The 17,292-nt window shown below is 38.1% G+C and overlaps 1 protein-coding gene across 13 annotated transcripts in view; it reads left to right on the top strand.

Moving 5' to 3' along the window:
* CFAP91 (cilia and flagella associated protein 91) overlaps nucleotides 1-17,292 on the top strand; it is a 147,105-nt gene that overhangs the window by 16,198 nt on the left and 113,615 nt on the right. For 12 of the 13 annotated variants that reach the window (XR_014263002.1, XR_014263003.1, XR_014263004.1 and 9 more), the window contains 4 exons: nucleotides 7,265-7,341; nucleotides 7,845-8,002; nucleotides 9,340-9,423; nucleotides 10,519-10,575. Coding sequence is in view for 7 of the 13 variants with exons in the window: in XM_082460044.1 (XP_082316170.1) it covers nucleotides 7,265-7,341; nucleotides 7,845-8,002; nucleotides 9,340-9,423; nucleotides 10,519-10,575 (376 nt within the window). In the remaining 6 variants the exon portion in view is untranslated. Of the gene's footprint in view, nucleotides 1-6,942; nucleotides 7,149-7,264; nucleotides 7,342-7,844; nucleotides 8,003-9,339; nucleotides 9,424-10,518; nucleotides 10,576-17,292 lie in introns of all 13 variants that reach the window. The other variant, XM_082460041.1, reaches the window with a different exon arrangement.

Below are 17,292 nucleotides of genomic sequence, written 5' to 3'. Positions count from 1 at the left end.
TGTGTGTGTGTGTATGTATGTATATATATATATATATACATACATACACACACACACACACACACACACACACACACACACACACACAACATTTTCTTTATCCATTCATCTGTTGATGTTCATTTAGGTTGCTTCCAGGTCTTGGCTATTGTAAATAGTGCTGCTATGAGCTTTGGGGTGCATGTATCTTTTCAAATTAGAGTTTTCTCCAGATAAATGCCCAGCAGTGGGATTTAAGGATCATACGGTAACTCTATTTTTAGTTTTTTAAAGAACCTCCATGCTGTTCTCCATAGTGGCTGCACCAATTTACATTCCCACCAACAGTGTAGGAGGATTCCTTATTCTCCACTCCCTCTCCAGTATTTATTATTTGTAGGCTTGTTAATGATGGCCATTCTGATGTGAGGTGATACCTCATTGTAGTTTTGATTTGCATTTCTCTAATAATTAGCGATATTGAACATCTTTTCATGTGCCTGTTGGCCATCTATATGCCTTCTTGGAGAAATGTCTATTTAGGTATTCTGGTCACTTTTTATTGGGTTGTTTGTTTTTTTGATATTAAAGTATATGAGCTGTTGGTGTATTTTGGAAATTAATCCCTTGCTGGTAGCATCATTTGCAAATATTTTTTCCCACTTTGTAGGTTGTCTTTGTTTTGTTTATGGTTTCCTTTGCTATGCAAAAGCTTTTAAGTTTAATTAGGTCCCATTTGTTTATTTTTGGTTTTGTTTCTATTACTCTAGGAGATGGATCCAAAACAAATATTGCTATGATTTATGTCAGAGTCTTCTGCCTATGTTTTCCTCTAGGAGTTTTATAGTATCTGGGCTTACACTTAGGTCTTTAATCCATCTTGAGTTTATTTTTGTATATGGTATTAGAGAATGTTCTAATTTCATTCTTTTACATGTAGCTGTCCAGTTTCCCCAGCACCACTTATTGAAGAGATTGTCTCTTCTCCATTGTATATTCTTGCCTCCTTTGTCATAGATTAATTGCCTGCAGGTGTATGGGTTTATTGCTGGGCTCTCTATTCTGTTCCATTGATCTGTATGTCTGTTTTTGTGCCAGTACCATACTGTTTTGATTACTGTAGCTTTGTAGTATAGTGTGAAGTCAGAGAGTGTGATTCCTCCAGCTCTGTTCTTCTTTCTCAAGATTGTTTTGGCTATTCGGGGTCTTTTGTGTTTCCATCCAAATTAAAAAAAATTTTTTTCTAGTTCTGTGAAAATGCCATTGGTAATTTGATAGGGATTGCATTGAATCTGTAGATTGCCTTGGGTAGTATGGTCATTTTAACAATATGGATTCTTCCAATTCAAGAACATGGTTTTTCCATCTGTTTCCATCTGTTTCATTCTTTCCATCTGTTTGTGTCATCTTCAGTTTCTTTCATCAGTGTCTTATAGTTTTCAGAGTAGAGGTCTTTTGCCTCCTTAGGTAGGTTTATTCCTAGGTGTTTTATTCTTTTTGATATGATGTAAACAGGATTGTTTCCTTAATTTCTTTTTCTGATATTGCCTTGTTAGTGTATAGAAATGCAACAGTTTCCTGTACATTGATTTTGTATCTAGCAACTTTACCAAATTCACTGATGAGCTCTAGTAGTTTTCTGATAGCATCTTTAGGATTTTCTATGTATAGCATCATGTCATGTGCAAACAATGACAGTTTTACTTATTCTTTTTAATTTGGATTCCTTTTATTTATTTTTCTTCTCTGATTGCTGTGGCTAGGACTTCCAAAACTCTGTTCAATAAAAGTGATGACAGTGGGCATCCTTGTCTTCTTCCTGATCTTAGAGGAAATACTTTCTGCTTTTCACCATTGAGTATGATGTTAGCTGTGGGTTTGTCATATATGGCCTTTATTATGTTGAGGTTGGTTCCCTCTGTGTCCACTTTCTGAAGAGTTTTTATCATAAATGGGTGTTGAATTTTGTGGAAAGCTTTTTCTGCATCTGTTGGGATTATCATAGTTTTTTATCCTTCAGTTTGTTAATATAGTGTATCACATTGGTTGATTTGCATATACTGAAGAATCCTTGCATTCCTGGGATAAATCCCACTTGATCATGGTGTATGATCCTTTTAATGTATTGTTGGAATCAGTTTGCTAGTATCTTTTGTTTTTTAATTTATTTATTTTATTCTTTTTATTTTTTTTTGGCTGAGTTGGGTCTTCATTGCTGCGTGCAGGCTTTCTCTAGTTGAGGCGAGCGGGGGCTACTCTTCACTGCAGTGCTTGGGTTTCTCACTGCGGTGATTTCTCTTGTTGTGGAGCAGAGGCTCTAGGTGCACAGGCTTCAGTAGTTGTGGCTTGTGGGCTCTAGAGTGCAGGCTCAGTAGTTGTGGTGCACGGGCTTAGTTGCTCCGTGGCATGTGGGATCTTCCCAGACCAGGGCTCAAACCCATGTCCCCTGCATTGGCAGGCAGATTCTTAACCACTGCACCACCAGGGAAGTCCCCATTCTATGTCTTTTGATTGGAGTATTTAGTCCATCCATACTTAAAGTAATTATTGATAGGTATGTACTTACTGCCATTTTAAACCTTGTTTTCTGGTTGTTTTTGTAGTTCTTCTTTGTTCATGTATTCTTTTTGTTTGTCCTTTTGTGGTTTGATGATTTTCTTTTGTAGTATTCTTGAGTTCCTTTCTTTTTGGTTTTTGTGAATCTGTGTTTTTTTTTTTTTTTTTTTTGGTTGCGTTGGTTCTTCATTGCTGCGTGCAGGTTTTCTCTGGCTGCGGTGAGCGGAGGCTACTCTTTGTTGCAGTGCGTGGGCTTCTCGTTGTGGTGGCTTCTCTTGTTGCAGAGCACGGGCTCTAGGTGTGCAGGTTTCAGTAGTTGTGGCACGTGGGCTCAGTAGTTGTGGCTCGCGGGCTCTAGAGCACAAGCTCAGTAGTTGTGGAGCACGGGCTTAGTTGCTCTGCAGCATGTGGGATCTTCCCGGACCATGGATCGAACCCATGTCCCCTGCATTGGCAGACAGATTCTTAACCACTGCACCACCAGGGAAGTCCCCCTATTGTATGTTTTTGATTTGTGGTTACCATGGAATTCAATTATGTTGACCCACAACTATATCCACTTGCTTTAAATTTACACATTCTAAAAGATCTACATTTTTATACTCCCCTCCCCCACATGTTGTGATTTTCATGCCCTATTTTACATCTTCATGCTTATCCTTTTACTGTTAATTGTAGTTATAGTTGCTTTTACAAAATATTTTTTAATCTATGTACTGGCTTATTTAAATGATATTTAATCCTTTCATATATTTGCCTTTCCTATAGTTTCTTGCTTCTTTTCTGTTTAGAGAAGACCCTTCAATATTTCTTTTAGGGTAAGTTTAGTATTGCTGAATTCATTTAGTTTTGGCTTGTCTGAGGTATTTTTAAATCTCTCCTTCTATTCTAAATGATAATCCTGCTGGGTAGAGTATCCTGGGTTGCAGTTTTTTCCCTTTCAGGACTTTGAATATACCATGGCCCTCCCTTCTGGCCTGCAAAGTTTCTGTAGAGAAATCAGCTGATAGCCTTATGAGGTTTTCCTTGTAACTAACTCTTTGTTTTTTTCTTGCTGCCTTTAGAATTTTCTGTTTATCTTTAACTTTTGCTGTTTTAATTATGATATGTCTTGGTGTGGGTCTGTTTGTGTTCATCTTGTTTGGGACCCTCTTTGCTTCCTGTACCTGGATATCTGTTTCCTTATTTAGGTTTGGGAACTTTTCAACCATAATTTCTTCAAATACATTCTCGATCCCCTTCTCTCTCTCTCTCTTCTCCTTCTAGAACCCCTATTATGTGTAGGTTGGCATACTTCATATTATCCCATAGATCTCGTATGTTGCCTTTATTTTTTTCATTTGTCTTTCTGTCTGCTGTTCTGATTGAATAATTTCCATTATTCTATCTTCCAGATCACTTATTCATTCTTCTGTGTCATTTAGTCTGCTATTCATTGCTTCTAGATTGGTTTTTATCTCAGCAATTGAATTGTCTAATTTTGATTGGTTCATCTTTGTAGTTTCTAGTTCCTTGTTACAGTGATCTGCATTTCTATAATCTTTCTTAATTCCTTTAGCATTTTTATTACCTTCTTTTTGAACTCAAGGTCTAGTAGACTGGTGAGGTCTGTTTCATTATTTGTTATTTCAGGGGATTTCTCTTGTTCTGTTGATTGGAAATAGTTCCTATGCTTTTTAATTTTACTTAACTTTCCCTGTCTATGAATTTAGGAGAAAACAGCTATCTACTGTGGTCTTGAAGGGGTGTTTTTATGTGGGATTGACCCTGCAAAGATGGTATGTCTCCAGTATTTTTGGTGCAAGGGCTGGTTTTGGTATGGATGCCAGCCACATTTTTCCTCAGGGTGTGCTTGTCGTTACCCCCTTGATAGGAGGTGTGCTTGGTGTTGTCATATCTAGAGCCTGTGCTGGATGTGAGGCAGGGCTTCCTCTCTGCTCCGTGGCTGTCACCGTACTTTTGGGGGTGGTGCCTGCTCCCCAGTTGTTGGAATAGATGGCCTGAGGGTTGGGTTCGATCAGGCTCCATAGCCCTTGAGTGTGCATCCTGCCCCAAGGGAGGTAAATCCTGAAGCAAATGAGGCCCGTGTGGTCACAGAAGACCTGTGCACCACCTGTGTGGGCATCCGTGGTTCCACTCAGAAGCAGTCCAAGTTCACGTCTCTTTCTCTGTTGTGTTCATCCCAGATCTAGTGCAGGGCTGTGGTGTGGAGTGGATGGGGCTGGGGCATTTGCTAGGCTGGGGCTGGCGGTCAGGTTGTGGTTGCAGGAGTTGAGCTGGCTGCTTTGCTGCCTGAGATGTGGGCTGCCTCTGTGGTAGTCTTTTCCCAGGACCGTTCTTCCCCAGATGTAGTGCTAAGCTGTGGTGTGGAGTAGGCGGAGGCTGGGCGCTCTTGCTGGGAAATGAACTGCTGCATACCCCTGCCCAGGGCCTGTCTGCCCGAGATTCAGTACTTAGCCCCTTCACACTCTTGTGGTGCCACCAGGTACACACGCTGACAATTGCTGCCCAGCTAGACCCACTGCCCCTGTGCGCGCACTTATAATGGGCTCTGCAGGGCCCCCCAACCCTGATAACCTCCCAGGCCCTCTGGTCTGTCTCTGCATAGCTAGACCAGGTCTCTGCCCAGATCTCCTGCCAAGCTGTGGTGTGGACTGAGTGGGGCTAGGGCATTCGCCCATTTGGATTGGGAAGTGCGGTGAGGTGGCAGCCACCAGTGCAATGCTCTCTCATCCCTGATTGTTAGCAAGCCAGCACACGTGCACTCCTATCGAGTAGAGTCTAGCCTTCTTCAGTCTTTCTGTCTGTCTCAGTGAATTTCCCAGCAGGCAAGGGGGCTTTACTCCTCTGTGCAGGGATCCCAGGAATTGGATGCCCAAACTGTGGCTTGATCTGCTCACTCCCCAGAGTGAAGGTCCACCCATGTGGACCTTTTCTTCCTTTCAGATCCCTCCCAGGGATGCAGGTCCTGATCTGATACCTTTTTTTCCCATCATACCCAGTTACATGGAGATCTTTATTGCAGCTTTGGTTGTATAGCAGTTCTTCTGCCAGTTTCCATTGAGAATTGTTCCACATGTAGATATATTTTTGATGTGTTTATGGGGGGAGGTGAGCTCCATGTCCTCCTCCTCCACCATTTTGATCCCCTCAGTTGCTGACTTCTTGAAGCCTTGGTTTCCTTTTCTATAAAATGGTGGCCTAGTGCCGACCTCATTGGGTTTTTTGAGGATTAAATGGAATATTGCACATAAAGCACTTAATAACTGTCTAGGAGTAAGCAAGTAATGACCTGGTGACTGCTATTACTTGGGCATCTCAGAGACCTCTCCATTGCCATTCGAGCACTGATTTTGAGCACAGTTTTAGGCTATGTTGTAGAATGTGTAGTCACAAATCATAGAGTATTGTGTCATTATCTTTTATAGATGTAAAAATGTTCCTGTAGATGTCATGTCTTCACACTCCTTATGGAAATAAGAGGAGAATGGTTTATTATTTATTGTTCAGACTTAGGAGAAATGTGGGTTAAATTAATTTCAGTTGACCAGCACAATTGCAACTATTGACCCAGTGATATCGAGTTGAGAAGTGATGGAAACTGGGCTGATTAGGAATGAAGAGACCAGATTTTATGGCCTCAAATTATAGGCTACTGAATTTGAAGACAGAATGAATGCACCTGTTTAAACAGAAGAACGACTATAGCTTCAACATCTCTGATATATTGGAAATAGTATAGGACAAAGTGAAATTTCTACATACTCTTATTTTAAATGATTTAAAAGAAATCACTGGGTCAGTGGCTGCAGTTGTGCTGTTCGTGTGCAACTGGGTAACTGAGGAGTCATTAGGTTCTGGAAATTGACTTACATCATCTAAATTCAAAAGAGATTTATTTCTAAATCACAATACCAATTTAATAATTTCTGTGAAGAAATATATGTTACCAAGATGTCTAGACTAGTTGGTCAGGGTATTTGTTTCTCAAGAGATGTCTACTTGATAAATCAAGTCTGTATCTGAAGATTGCTTGTGAACTTAATGTCAAATTGTTTGATTTTAAGGGGTAGTATAATCAATCATGAATATTCTTTGTCACTTTAGAGATATATCTAACAAACCCATACTTATAGCAGCAGGGCAATCTTTTTTGAACTGGGAGAAATAACTTAGTCCCATCTTAAGGGGTGAATTCTAAAAATAGCTGATCTTCTTTATCTCTTATTAGAGAATGACATTTTCTTACCCTGTCTACCAGTTATGGGTGATAGAGTTTAAACTCAAACACTGTTAAGAGTTTGTATGTCTCCTGTGAACTGAATATGGGAGATAGTGCCCAAAGTTATTGTTTCTTTCCCTTGGAAATGGGTGTTGTGTGTATATACATGGTCTTTCTTCTTGCAGTATTTCCAGGACTATCCAGACCCAGAAGGCGGTTTGTTCATGGGAGAGAAGAGAGCCTATTTAGGCTATGGTGCTTGAAAACATGTTCAGCCTTCTTTTTGCATTCTGATTCTATTAACTGACTTTGGAATACACAGAAAAGAAATGCATCTCATAGACCCTCACTGGTGGTAGAGTAATAAGGCTATGAGCTGCTGCAGAGTTAGGCAATATCTAAATTTTCTAATTTGTTTTCCAATTAAGAAATTATATTTCTTTACTATTCTCTGCCTAGGAGTAGATATGTTCTATTCCTTATATTACCTTATTGTTTATTTCACAGATCCATTGTTTATCATGTCAAGTGAGAAAGACCACAGCCAGGCAAATATTCAGGCCACCCTGATTCGAAGCAAACTGGTAGGTCTTATTCATCCACTAAGGCAGCCTAATGGACCTGAACCATCTAGTTTGGCTAACTGCGCTGATCAGATTGGCTAATCACCAAATCTCCACTGGATTTTATATTCTGCAGAGATTACTTTGCCACGATTACCAGGGGACAAAGTATCTTAATACTTGTGTCCCAATGTGAGGATTAACTAACTAATAGTGAATAAAGGACTCATTATAACCTAAGTTATTTCAATGAGAAAAGTAATATATGCCTGTGTTGAAAGAATTCAAAGAGTACAAAAGCTTATATGGTATAAAGTAAATGCTACCCTTAGCCCTCTTCACATAATCATCCATTAGCATCAGTTTCTTGAGTACCCTTCTAGAGATAGTCTATGCATATACCAATAGCCTATGTCATATACACTGTTTTGTGCCTTTAAAAAGTTTGCAGTAGTAAAATACTTTAGAAAATCTGATGATATAATTTTGTCCTTTTTTCCCCTGCCTTCCTGTCCTAACATTAGAGAAGGGTTCCCAGGTATAGAACCATGTTCAGTAGCCTGATTCATTATCCAAGATATTCTGTGTATTGGAGCAAGGCAGATCCTGTTCCATCATTCATCAGTCAGGACTGGAAGGGACATGAGGAGAGACACAAAGAAGCCCTCCGGAAACTTGCTGTGTAAGTGTCCGGTAGCTTCAGCTGCTACTCATGTTTTTAATGAATGCATTGTTCTTCTTAGAAATTTTATTTATTCATTCTGTATTATTATTATTATTTTTTTTAATTTTATTTATTTATTTATTATTTATTTTTGGCTGCATTGGGTCTCCGTTGCTGTGCGCGGCCCTCTCTAGTTGCGGTGAGCAGGGGCCACTCCCCATTGGGGTGCACGGGTCTCTCATTGTGGCGGCCTCTCCTGCTGCGGAGCCCGGGCTCTAGGCGCGCAGGCTTCAGCAGTTGTGGCTCGTGGGCTCTAGAGAGCAGGCCCAGCAGCTGTGGCGCACGGGCTCAGTCGCTCCGCGGCATGTGGGACCCTCCGGGACCAGGGCTCGAACCCGTGTCCTCTGCATTGGCAGGCGGACTCCCAACCACTGTGCCACCAGGGAAGTCCCCCATTCTGTATTATTTTAAAATGTACAGGGACTTCCCTGGTGGTCCAGTGGTTAAGACTTTGCCTTCCAATGCAGGGGGTGCAGGTTTGATCCCTGGTCAGGGAACTAAGATCCCACATGCTTCGTGGCTAAAAAACCAAAACATAAAACAGAAGCAATATTGTGACAAATTCAATAAAGACTTTAAAAATGGTCCACATCAAAGAAAAAAATCTTAAAAAAAATGTACAATTGTGATGTTATACCTAGACCAGTTGAGCTCAAATTCTCTTTCTTAAGCCCTTTGACCAAAACAAGCCTGATTCAGGAGCAATGGTTATAGGTTTATTGGTCAGTAGATGTTCTCCAAAGGTTGGAGTGCATATGTATATTAAGTGATAACTTACCACCAAAGGTAGAAGTGAATGCGTTTGTTGTTTCTTTGATTCATCTTAGAAATTGCAAGTGTACTTTTCTGCTAGTATCCAAATACACTTTTTGGAGACTTGCAGCCAAGGCACCTTCAGAGACAGATCTCTTGAATTGCTTATTCTTTTAAGGGATATTTACAAGTTCATACCTAGTAAATTTCTTTTAAAATGCTACCTTACAGCCTAGACATAAAACTTCGTTTTTTAAAATTTTGTAATTCTCATGTGCCATTAACTAAAAGTGGGTAGTTTCGTATGTGAGATTTCGTAAGTCTACTCATTTATTAGCTTTCAGTTCTACTTGTTGGCTCCTGGTTTCCTGGCTCAGGGAAAGTAACTATTCTAGTCTGAGATGTAAGACAGTAAGATGCATGTTATAGAAGACTTTGCTCTCAGTCTGAGCTACCCTGTGTATCCCCTACTTTATAGACATATAAATATGAATTGGAAATTATATGTTAGACTTGAATAATGTTTTCCTGCTTCGTTTTAGAACTGACACTTCTTTTCAGATGCCTAAAGAAGTTTATGAAGATCCTGATGTTACTGGAAAGAATCGCTATAAATATTTTGAAAGGTAGAAAATAATTACTGTGAATATGAGCCCTAGTATTATTAGAGGCCACTTTGTAATAATGATAGCAGCTCTCATTTTTAAGTGCATGCAGTGTGCCAGGCATCACTTTATAAGTGCTTTACGTATACAATATCAATTTTCAGAACAGAAATATAGGATAAGATATATTATCCCCATTTTACCAGTAAGGAAGCTGAGACCAAGAGAGGAGAAGTAAATTGCTCAAGGTCACATAAATAGCAAGTGGTAGAGTTGGGGTTCCAACTAAGTCTGCCTGACATTAGAGGTACTAATTGCAAATAAGAATGTATATTTGAGAACAAAATGAAGTTGTCAAATGAAGTGAGATAGAGCAAAGACACCATGACAGCCGTAGTGCAGGGGAAAGAGTTAAAAGAGAGCAAATAGGTGAAATATGCTCTCTTTGTGTGAATGTTGCCAAAACCAACATGGTCAAAAGATTCACTTTGTATCATTTGTGAGTAACACTGATGTGATAATCATACACTCAGATCAGATTAAAATAAGATGAGGATTTCCCTATAGGTCCTGAGTTAGCAAAATAGTCTTGATGTTATATCTACATAAGCTCATTTGAGAAAAGTAAACTTGTAGTCCACATTATGCTGATTTTTTTCAGAGAAATGTTAAATTCTTAACATACTATACTCAATTTCTAGACTTTTGGGGGGAAATTTTTTTAAGTAAATCATTGGGAATTTCAGAATATCTCAGGGAACTTGAGAAGTTGCTGGGGACTAATGACCAGCTGAAGCCCAAGTATACGGCACTGTTTCTCAGAGTATGGCTTGTTTCCCATCTTCAGAGAACACACTGGGATGTTTATTAAAAATGCAGATTCACTGGCTCTACCTTATATCTACTGAATCTCCTGGGCTAGACCTGGGAATTTGAATTTTACACAAGAATCTTCCCACTCCCCAGTGATTTTTGTGTATGCCAAAGTTTGAGAATTACTGATATATGAAGTATTCAACTCACTGATTTCAAGGGACAAATATTAACAATGGACGAAAGCTCAGAGAGCACACAATGCAAAAGTCCCACACATTTGTGTTTTCCTTTCTCCCCCAGGCCTTTCCTTCCATTTTATCAACAGATGCCATTCAATGTTGTTTTTGCATCAACCAGGTAAGTAACCATTATTTAAAAACTTTTTTTCCAGTTTATTTTATTTATTATTTGCTTCCATATTTGTTTCCAGAGGATAGTTGTCTAAATCAATATTTTTAAACTTTGGATCACTAACCATTAGAAGGTCTTCTAGTGGGTCATGAGCAGCATTTTAAAAAACAAAATAGAATAGAAAATAACCAAGAGCATCAGACATATTGAGGGTAGTTGTTTTTTGCTTATAACTTTTGTTTTGAATAGATACATACATATGCTCATCTAATTTTTGCTATACTCTTTCCCATGTCAATATAACTTAAAATTTCTGTAGGAGAAAAAAATCCAAGGTATTCTTGAAATGAACGGGAAAAGAAACCTTTTTTAAGGTCTCAGATTTCTGAATAGAAAGTTAGATAGGGCTTGACTTTCAAACATGCATTTAAAGGATATGATTACTCTTAATGATATAGCATCTTATGAATAGGATATATGTTATCAAAGGTCTGTAATCCTCAATATAAGTGCCAATTATGATCCCAGGTCCCCTCTAATTTTTAAAGACTGTATATGGATACCTTTGGCTCTTACATGGATGGAGGAAAGATCCTCTGCTCTCCTCCTAGACAGAGCAACTTTGTGTATTGTCACTTTACCTGGGGACAACTGCAGACTTGTTTTCTATGAAATGCTTTGTATGAGCAAAAGAGAAGCTATAAGACAGGTATCTCCCTATAGATACCTTTGGTAATTCTTTAGAAGCAGGCTCACTGGCTCTCCTGCTTTGGAGGTCATAATCACATTAGGTCTAAAAATTGTTCAGCTGATTGTGGGGAGTTCTGAGGTCTACAGTGATGAACACTGGGCCCTTCCACTCCTTCCTAACTAATTGTGATGTAAGGGATAAAGATTTCCTTTGAGAGTTAAAGCATGACAGTTGACATTCTAGATAGTCTCTTTCTTTCTCAGAAGTTTTAAAGAATGAATCAGTAACCATCTGTGAAGTCAACTCTGGAATTCTGGCAGCGTTGAGTTTCTGAGTGGTGAGGATAATTCCACTTTATGTTAGCAAGTATGGACTTGTCTGGGGACAGCTGGCCTTCTCCAGCCATACCCTTTCCATGGCTAGCTGTTGGAGCCTTTACTTTGGACTCTATGTAAGCATCTTGGTGAAGAGGATAAAAAGTAATATTTTTAAAATGTTCAATAGTGGTTTCTAGTTCCACATATGACGTGCTTGGAAGTTACTATTAACTGAAGATTTTAAAAACAGACAGGCAAATACAGGGAGTAATAGCTACCCAGAACAGAGATTCATGAGTAGAAACTGCCCTGAGAACCATTCCTAGGTAGGAAAACCTGAACTGTAATTGACAAGTTGCTGGAGATTCAGTGTGGAAGACTCTGAGAATGAAAAACTCCAGGAGGACCCAGTCATGGGGGCTCCCACAATTTTGTGATTTACCTCCAGGAACTCAACCAGGTTCTCACAGTAAATATTGGAGAAAAATCCCCCCATACTTCTGGCAGGAGGAGGGAAAAAGGAACCACTTTGAAATATGCTAGAGCACTCTGTTCTTCTTAACAAGGCCAGCTGTCAGGAGAAACTAGTGAACCAGAGCCTAACCTGCTGGGGTATTATCAGAGCCTAACTGAGAGGGGAAGGAAATACCCAACTTCAGTCCCCTTTTGCCATCCTGCCCCACCTAAGGGGGAAGAAAAAACTGAAAAACACTTATGACGCTCATAGTCCAGATGCATAGGCTCACTGAAAGAAAGACCTAATATATGAAAATAGAATGCTTCCCTTCCCCCCACACCTTACCACCAAATTACTAAAGACCTATTTACAGTTTTTCTTACTCAGTACATCATGTGTAGCTGTAAGAAAAAAAATTACAAGGCACACTGAAAGGCAAAACCACAATTTGAAGAGACAGCATAAGCATCAGAACCAGACATGGCAGGGATGTTGGAATTATCAGAAAAGGAATTTAAAACAACTGTGATGAACATGCTAAGGGCTCTGATGGGTGAAGTAGACTTCAAGCAAGATCAAATAGGCAATGTAAGCAAAGAGATGGAAATTCTAAGAAAAAACTAAAAAAAAAAAATGCTAGAGATCAAAAACACTGAAACAGAAATGAAGAATTCCTTTGATAGGCTTGTTAATAGACTGGACATAGCTGAGGAAAGAATTTGTGAGCTAGCAGATATCCATACAAACTTCTAAAACTGAAAAGCAGAGAGAACAAAGACTGAAAAATCCAGAATATCCAAAACCTGTGGACAAATACAAAGGCGTAGCATACGTATAATGGGAGTACCAAAAGGAGAAGAAAGAAAGGAACAGAAGAAATATTTGAAACAATAATGACTGAAAATTTCTCCAAATTAATGTCAGATATCAAACTACAGAGTCAGGAAGCTCAGAGAACATCAAGCAGGATAAATATCAAAAAAGCTACACCAAGGCATATTATATTCAAACTAAAGAAAATCAGAGATAAAGAATAAATTCTGACAGAAGCCAAAGTACAAAATTACCTCACCTATAGAGGAACAAAGATAAGAATTACATCTGACTTCTCCGAAACCATGCAAGCAAGAAGAGAGAGAAGTGAAAATTTGAAGTGTTGAGAGAAAAAAAATCAACCTAGAATTCTGTATCCTGCAAAATTATCCTTCAGAAATGAAAGCAAAGTAAAGACCTTCTCAGACAAACAAAAATTGAGGGAATTTGTTGCCATTAGACCTGTCTTGCAAGAAATGTTAGAAGAAGTTCTTTAGAGAGAAGGGAAACAATATAGGTCAGAAACTTGGATCTACATAAAGAAAAGAAGGACATCAAAGACAGAATAAATGAAGATGAAATAAAAACTTATTTTTTAACAGTTTATTCAAAATAATAAGACCACCAGGGCAGAAATAGAGACACAGATGTAGAAAACGGATGTGTGGACACAGGGGGGAAGGGGAGGGTAGGATGAATTGGGAGATTAGGTTTGACATAAATACACTACCATATGTAAAACAGATAGCTAGTGGGAACCTGCAGTGTAGTACAGGGAGCTCAGCTCAGTGCTCTGTGATGACCTAGATGGGCGGCATGGGGGGAGATGGGAGGGAGGTCCAAGAGGGAGGGGATATATGTATACACATAGCTGATTCACTTCATTGTACAGCAGAAACTAACACAACATTGTAAAGCAATTATACTCCAATTTAAAAAAAAAGGAAGACAATGGAAGACAAATGGTGGGCAGTTTGTTTTTCCTCTTTGACTAATTATTAAAGGAGCCTATTCAGAAAAAAAATTAACAATGATAAGAGCAACAATGTATTTGATTATGTATGCTCATGAATATATCATGTATATGCTTATATATAAGTGAAATGAATGACAGCAATAATAAAAGAGATGAAAGGGAGGAATGAGGATTTTGTTATTATAAGGTACTTACACTGCTTGAGAAGTGATATAGTGTTATTTGAAAGTGGACTTGGATTAGTTGTAAATGTATATTGCAAACTCTGGGGCAATCACTAAAAAAGTAAAAATTAAAGGGAAGTATAACTGATATGCTAATAAAGAAGAGAAAATGGAATCATATAAAACGTGGTTAAAACTACAAAAAAACAGAAAAAGGGTGGAAGATAAAATAGGAACAAAGAACAAGTGCAACAAATAGATATGGTAGATATTAATCCAACTATCAATAATCACTTTGGCCATCAGTGGTCTAAATGAACCAATTAAAAGACAGATATTGTTAAAGTGGATCAAAAAACAAGAGCCGACTATATGTTGTCACTAAGAAACCTACTTTAAGTATAAAGACACATATAGATTAAAAGTAAATGGATAGATTAGAACAGAATAGAGAGCCCAGAAATAAACTCATGTTTTTATGGTCAGTTAATCTATGACAAAGGAGGCAAGAATATACAATGTAGAAAAGACAGCCTCTTCAATAAGTGGTGCTGGGAATGCTGGACAGCTACATGTAAAAGAATGAAATCAGAACATTCTCCAACACCATATACAAAAATAAACTCATAGACCTAAATATAAGACCTGAAGCTGTAAAACTCCTAGAAGAAAACATAGGAAGAACACTCTTTGACATAAATTGTAGCAATATTTTTTTGGAGCAGTCTCCTAAAGCAAAGGAAATAAAAGCAAAAATAAACAAATGGGACCTAATTAAACTTAAAAGCTTTTGCACAGCAAGGAAAACCATCAACAAAATGAAAAGATAGCCTACTGAATGGGAGAAAATATTTGCAAATGATGTGACTGATAAGGGGTTAATATCCAAAATATATAAACAGCCTATACAACTCCACATCAAAAAAACCCAAGCAACCCAATTAAAAAATGTGCAAAAGACCTGAATAGACATTTCTCTAAAGAGGACATGCAGATGGTCAACATGAACGTGAAAAGATGCTCAACATTGCTAATCATCAGGAAAATGCAAATCAAAACCACAAGATATTATCTCATACCTGTCAGAATGGCTATCATCGAAAAGAACGCAAATAACAAACGTTAGCGAGGTGGAGAAAAGGGAACCCTCCTACGCTGTTAGTGGGAATGTAAATTGGTGCAGCCACTGTGGAAAACAGTAGGGAGGTTTCTCAAAAAACTAAAAATAGAACCACCTTATGACCCAGCAATTCCTCTCCTGGGTATATATCCGAAAAAACCAAAATCACTATTTTGAAAAGATACATGCACCCCAATGTTCATAGCAGCATTGCTTACAGTTGCCAAAATATGGAAGCAATTCAAGCATCCATCAACAGATGAATGAATAAAGAAAATGTGGTATATATATACAATGGAATACTACTCAGCCATAAAAAAGAATGAAAATTGCCACTTGCAACAACATGGATGGACTTGGAGGGTATTATCCTAAGTGAAGTTAGTCAGACAGAGAAAGGCAAATACTGTATGATATCACTTATGTGTGGAATCTAAGAAATACAACAAACTAGTCAATATAAGAAAAAAGAAACAGACTCACAGATATAGAGACCAAGCTAGTGGTTACCAGTGGGGAGAGGGAAAGGGGGAGGGGCAATATAGGAATAGGGGATTAAGAGGTATAAACCATTATGTATAAAATAAGCTACAAGTATATATTGTACAACACAGGGAATATAGCCAATATTTTATAATAACTATAAATGGAGTATAACCTTTAAAAATTGTGAAATACTGTATAGTACACCTGTAACATATAATATTACACATCAACTACACTTCAATTAAAAAATGTAAAAAAAGAACAAAAGTAAATGGATAGAGAACACTATAGCATACTAACACTGAAAGAAAGCAACAATGGCTATAATAATTTCAGACAGAGCAGACTTCAAAGCAAGGAAAATTATCAGGGATAAAGAGAGGCATTACATAATGATACAGAGGTCAGTTCTCCAAGAAGACATAATAATCCTTAATGTATATGTGCCTGATGACAGAGTGTGAAACTACATGTGGCAAAAAGTAATAGAATTACAAGGAGAAGTAGATGAATCCACTATCACCTCCTGTTGGAAATGGATACATCTAGCAGACAGAAAATCAGTAAGGCCCTAGTTGAACTTAACAATACCATTAATCAGTTGTATATAATTGGTATCTATAGACTACTTATTCAACACCAGCAGAATACACATTCTTCTCAAGCTCACATGAAACATTCACCAAGATAGCCACATTCTGGGCCATAAAACACACTTTAATAAATGTAAAAGCATAGAAATAATACAATGTCTGCTCTCAGACCATAGTGATATTAAACTGGAAATTAAGAACAGAGAGAGAACTGAAAATCCCCAAATATATGGATATTAAACAATATATTTCTAAATAACATATGGATCAAAAAAGATATGGGAAATTTTAAAATATTTTAAACTAAATGAAAATGACAATACAAATTATAAAAATTTGTGCAATGCAATGAAAGCAGTGCTTAGTGGGAAATTTATAGCATTGAATGCATGTATTAGAAAAGAAGAAAGATCTAAATCAATCATTGAAGCTTCCACCTTGAGAAACTAGAAAAAGAAGAGCAAATTATATCCAAAGCAAGCAGAAGAAAAGCAGTAATAAGAATTAGAGCATAAATCAATGGAATTTTTTTTTCAAGTGTATGGAGAGTATAAGCCATGTACTTTAAAAAAAATGTTTATTTATTTATTTTGGTTGTGCTGGGTCTTAGTTGCAGCTTGTGGGCTCCTTAGTTGTGGCTCGTGGGCTCCTTTAGTTGCAGCATGTGTGCTCCTTAGTTGCTTCTCGCAGGATCCTTAGTTATGGCATGCGAACTCTTAGTTGCGGCATGCATGTGGGATCTAGTTCCCTGACCAGGGATTGGACCCACATACCCTGCATTGGGAGGTGGATTCTCAACCACTGTGCCACTAGGGAAGTCCCATAAATCAGCAGAATTGATCAAGGAAATCGATAGAGAAAATAAGTGAAACCACAAAGTTCTTTGAAAAGATCACTAAAACTGATAAGCCTCAAGCCGGGCTAACTAAGAAAAAAAGAGAGGACACAAATTATTAATATCAGAAATGAAAAAGGATCCCCTTTTCAGAAATGAAAAAGGATCACTGCAGATCCCATGGCATTAAAAAGATAATTAAGGAATATTGTGAATAACTCTATACCTACAAATTTGATATTCTAGATGAAAAGGACTAATTACTTGAAAA

Source organism: Balaenoptera physalus (assembly GCF_965194825.1).
Source record: "Balaenoptera physalus genome assembly, chromosome: 4".
In the NCBI taxonomy this organism is placed as follows: Eukaryota; Metazoa; Chordata; class Mammalia; order Artiodactyla; family Balaenopteridae; genus Balaenoptera; species Balaenoptera physalus.
This window is presented reverse-complemented; position numbering and strand designations above follow the sequence as displayed.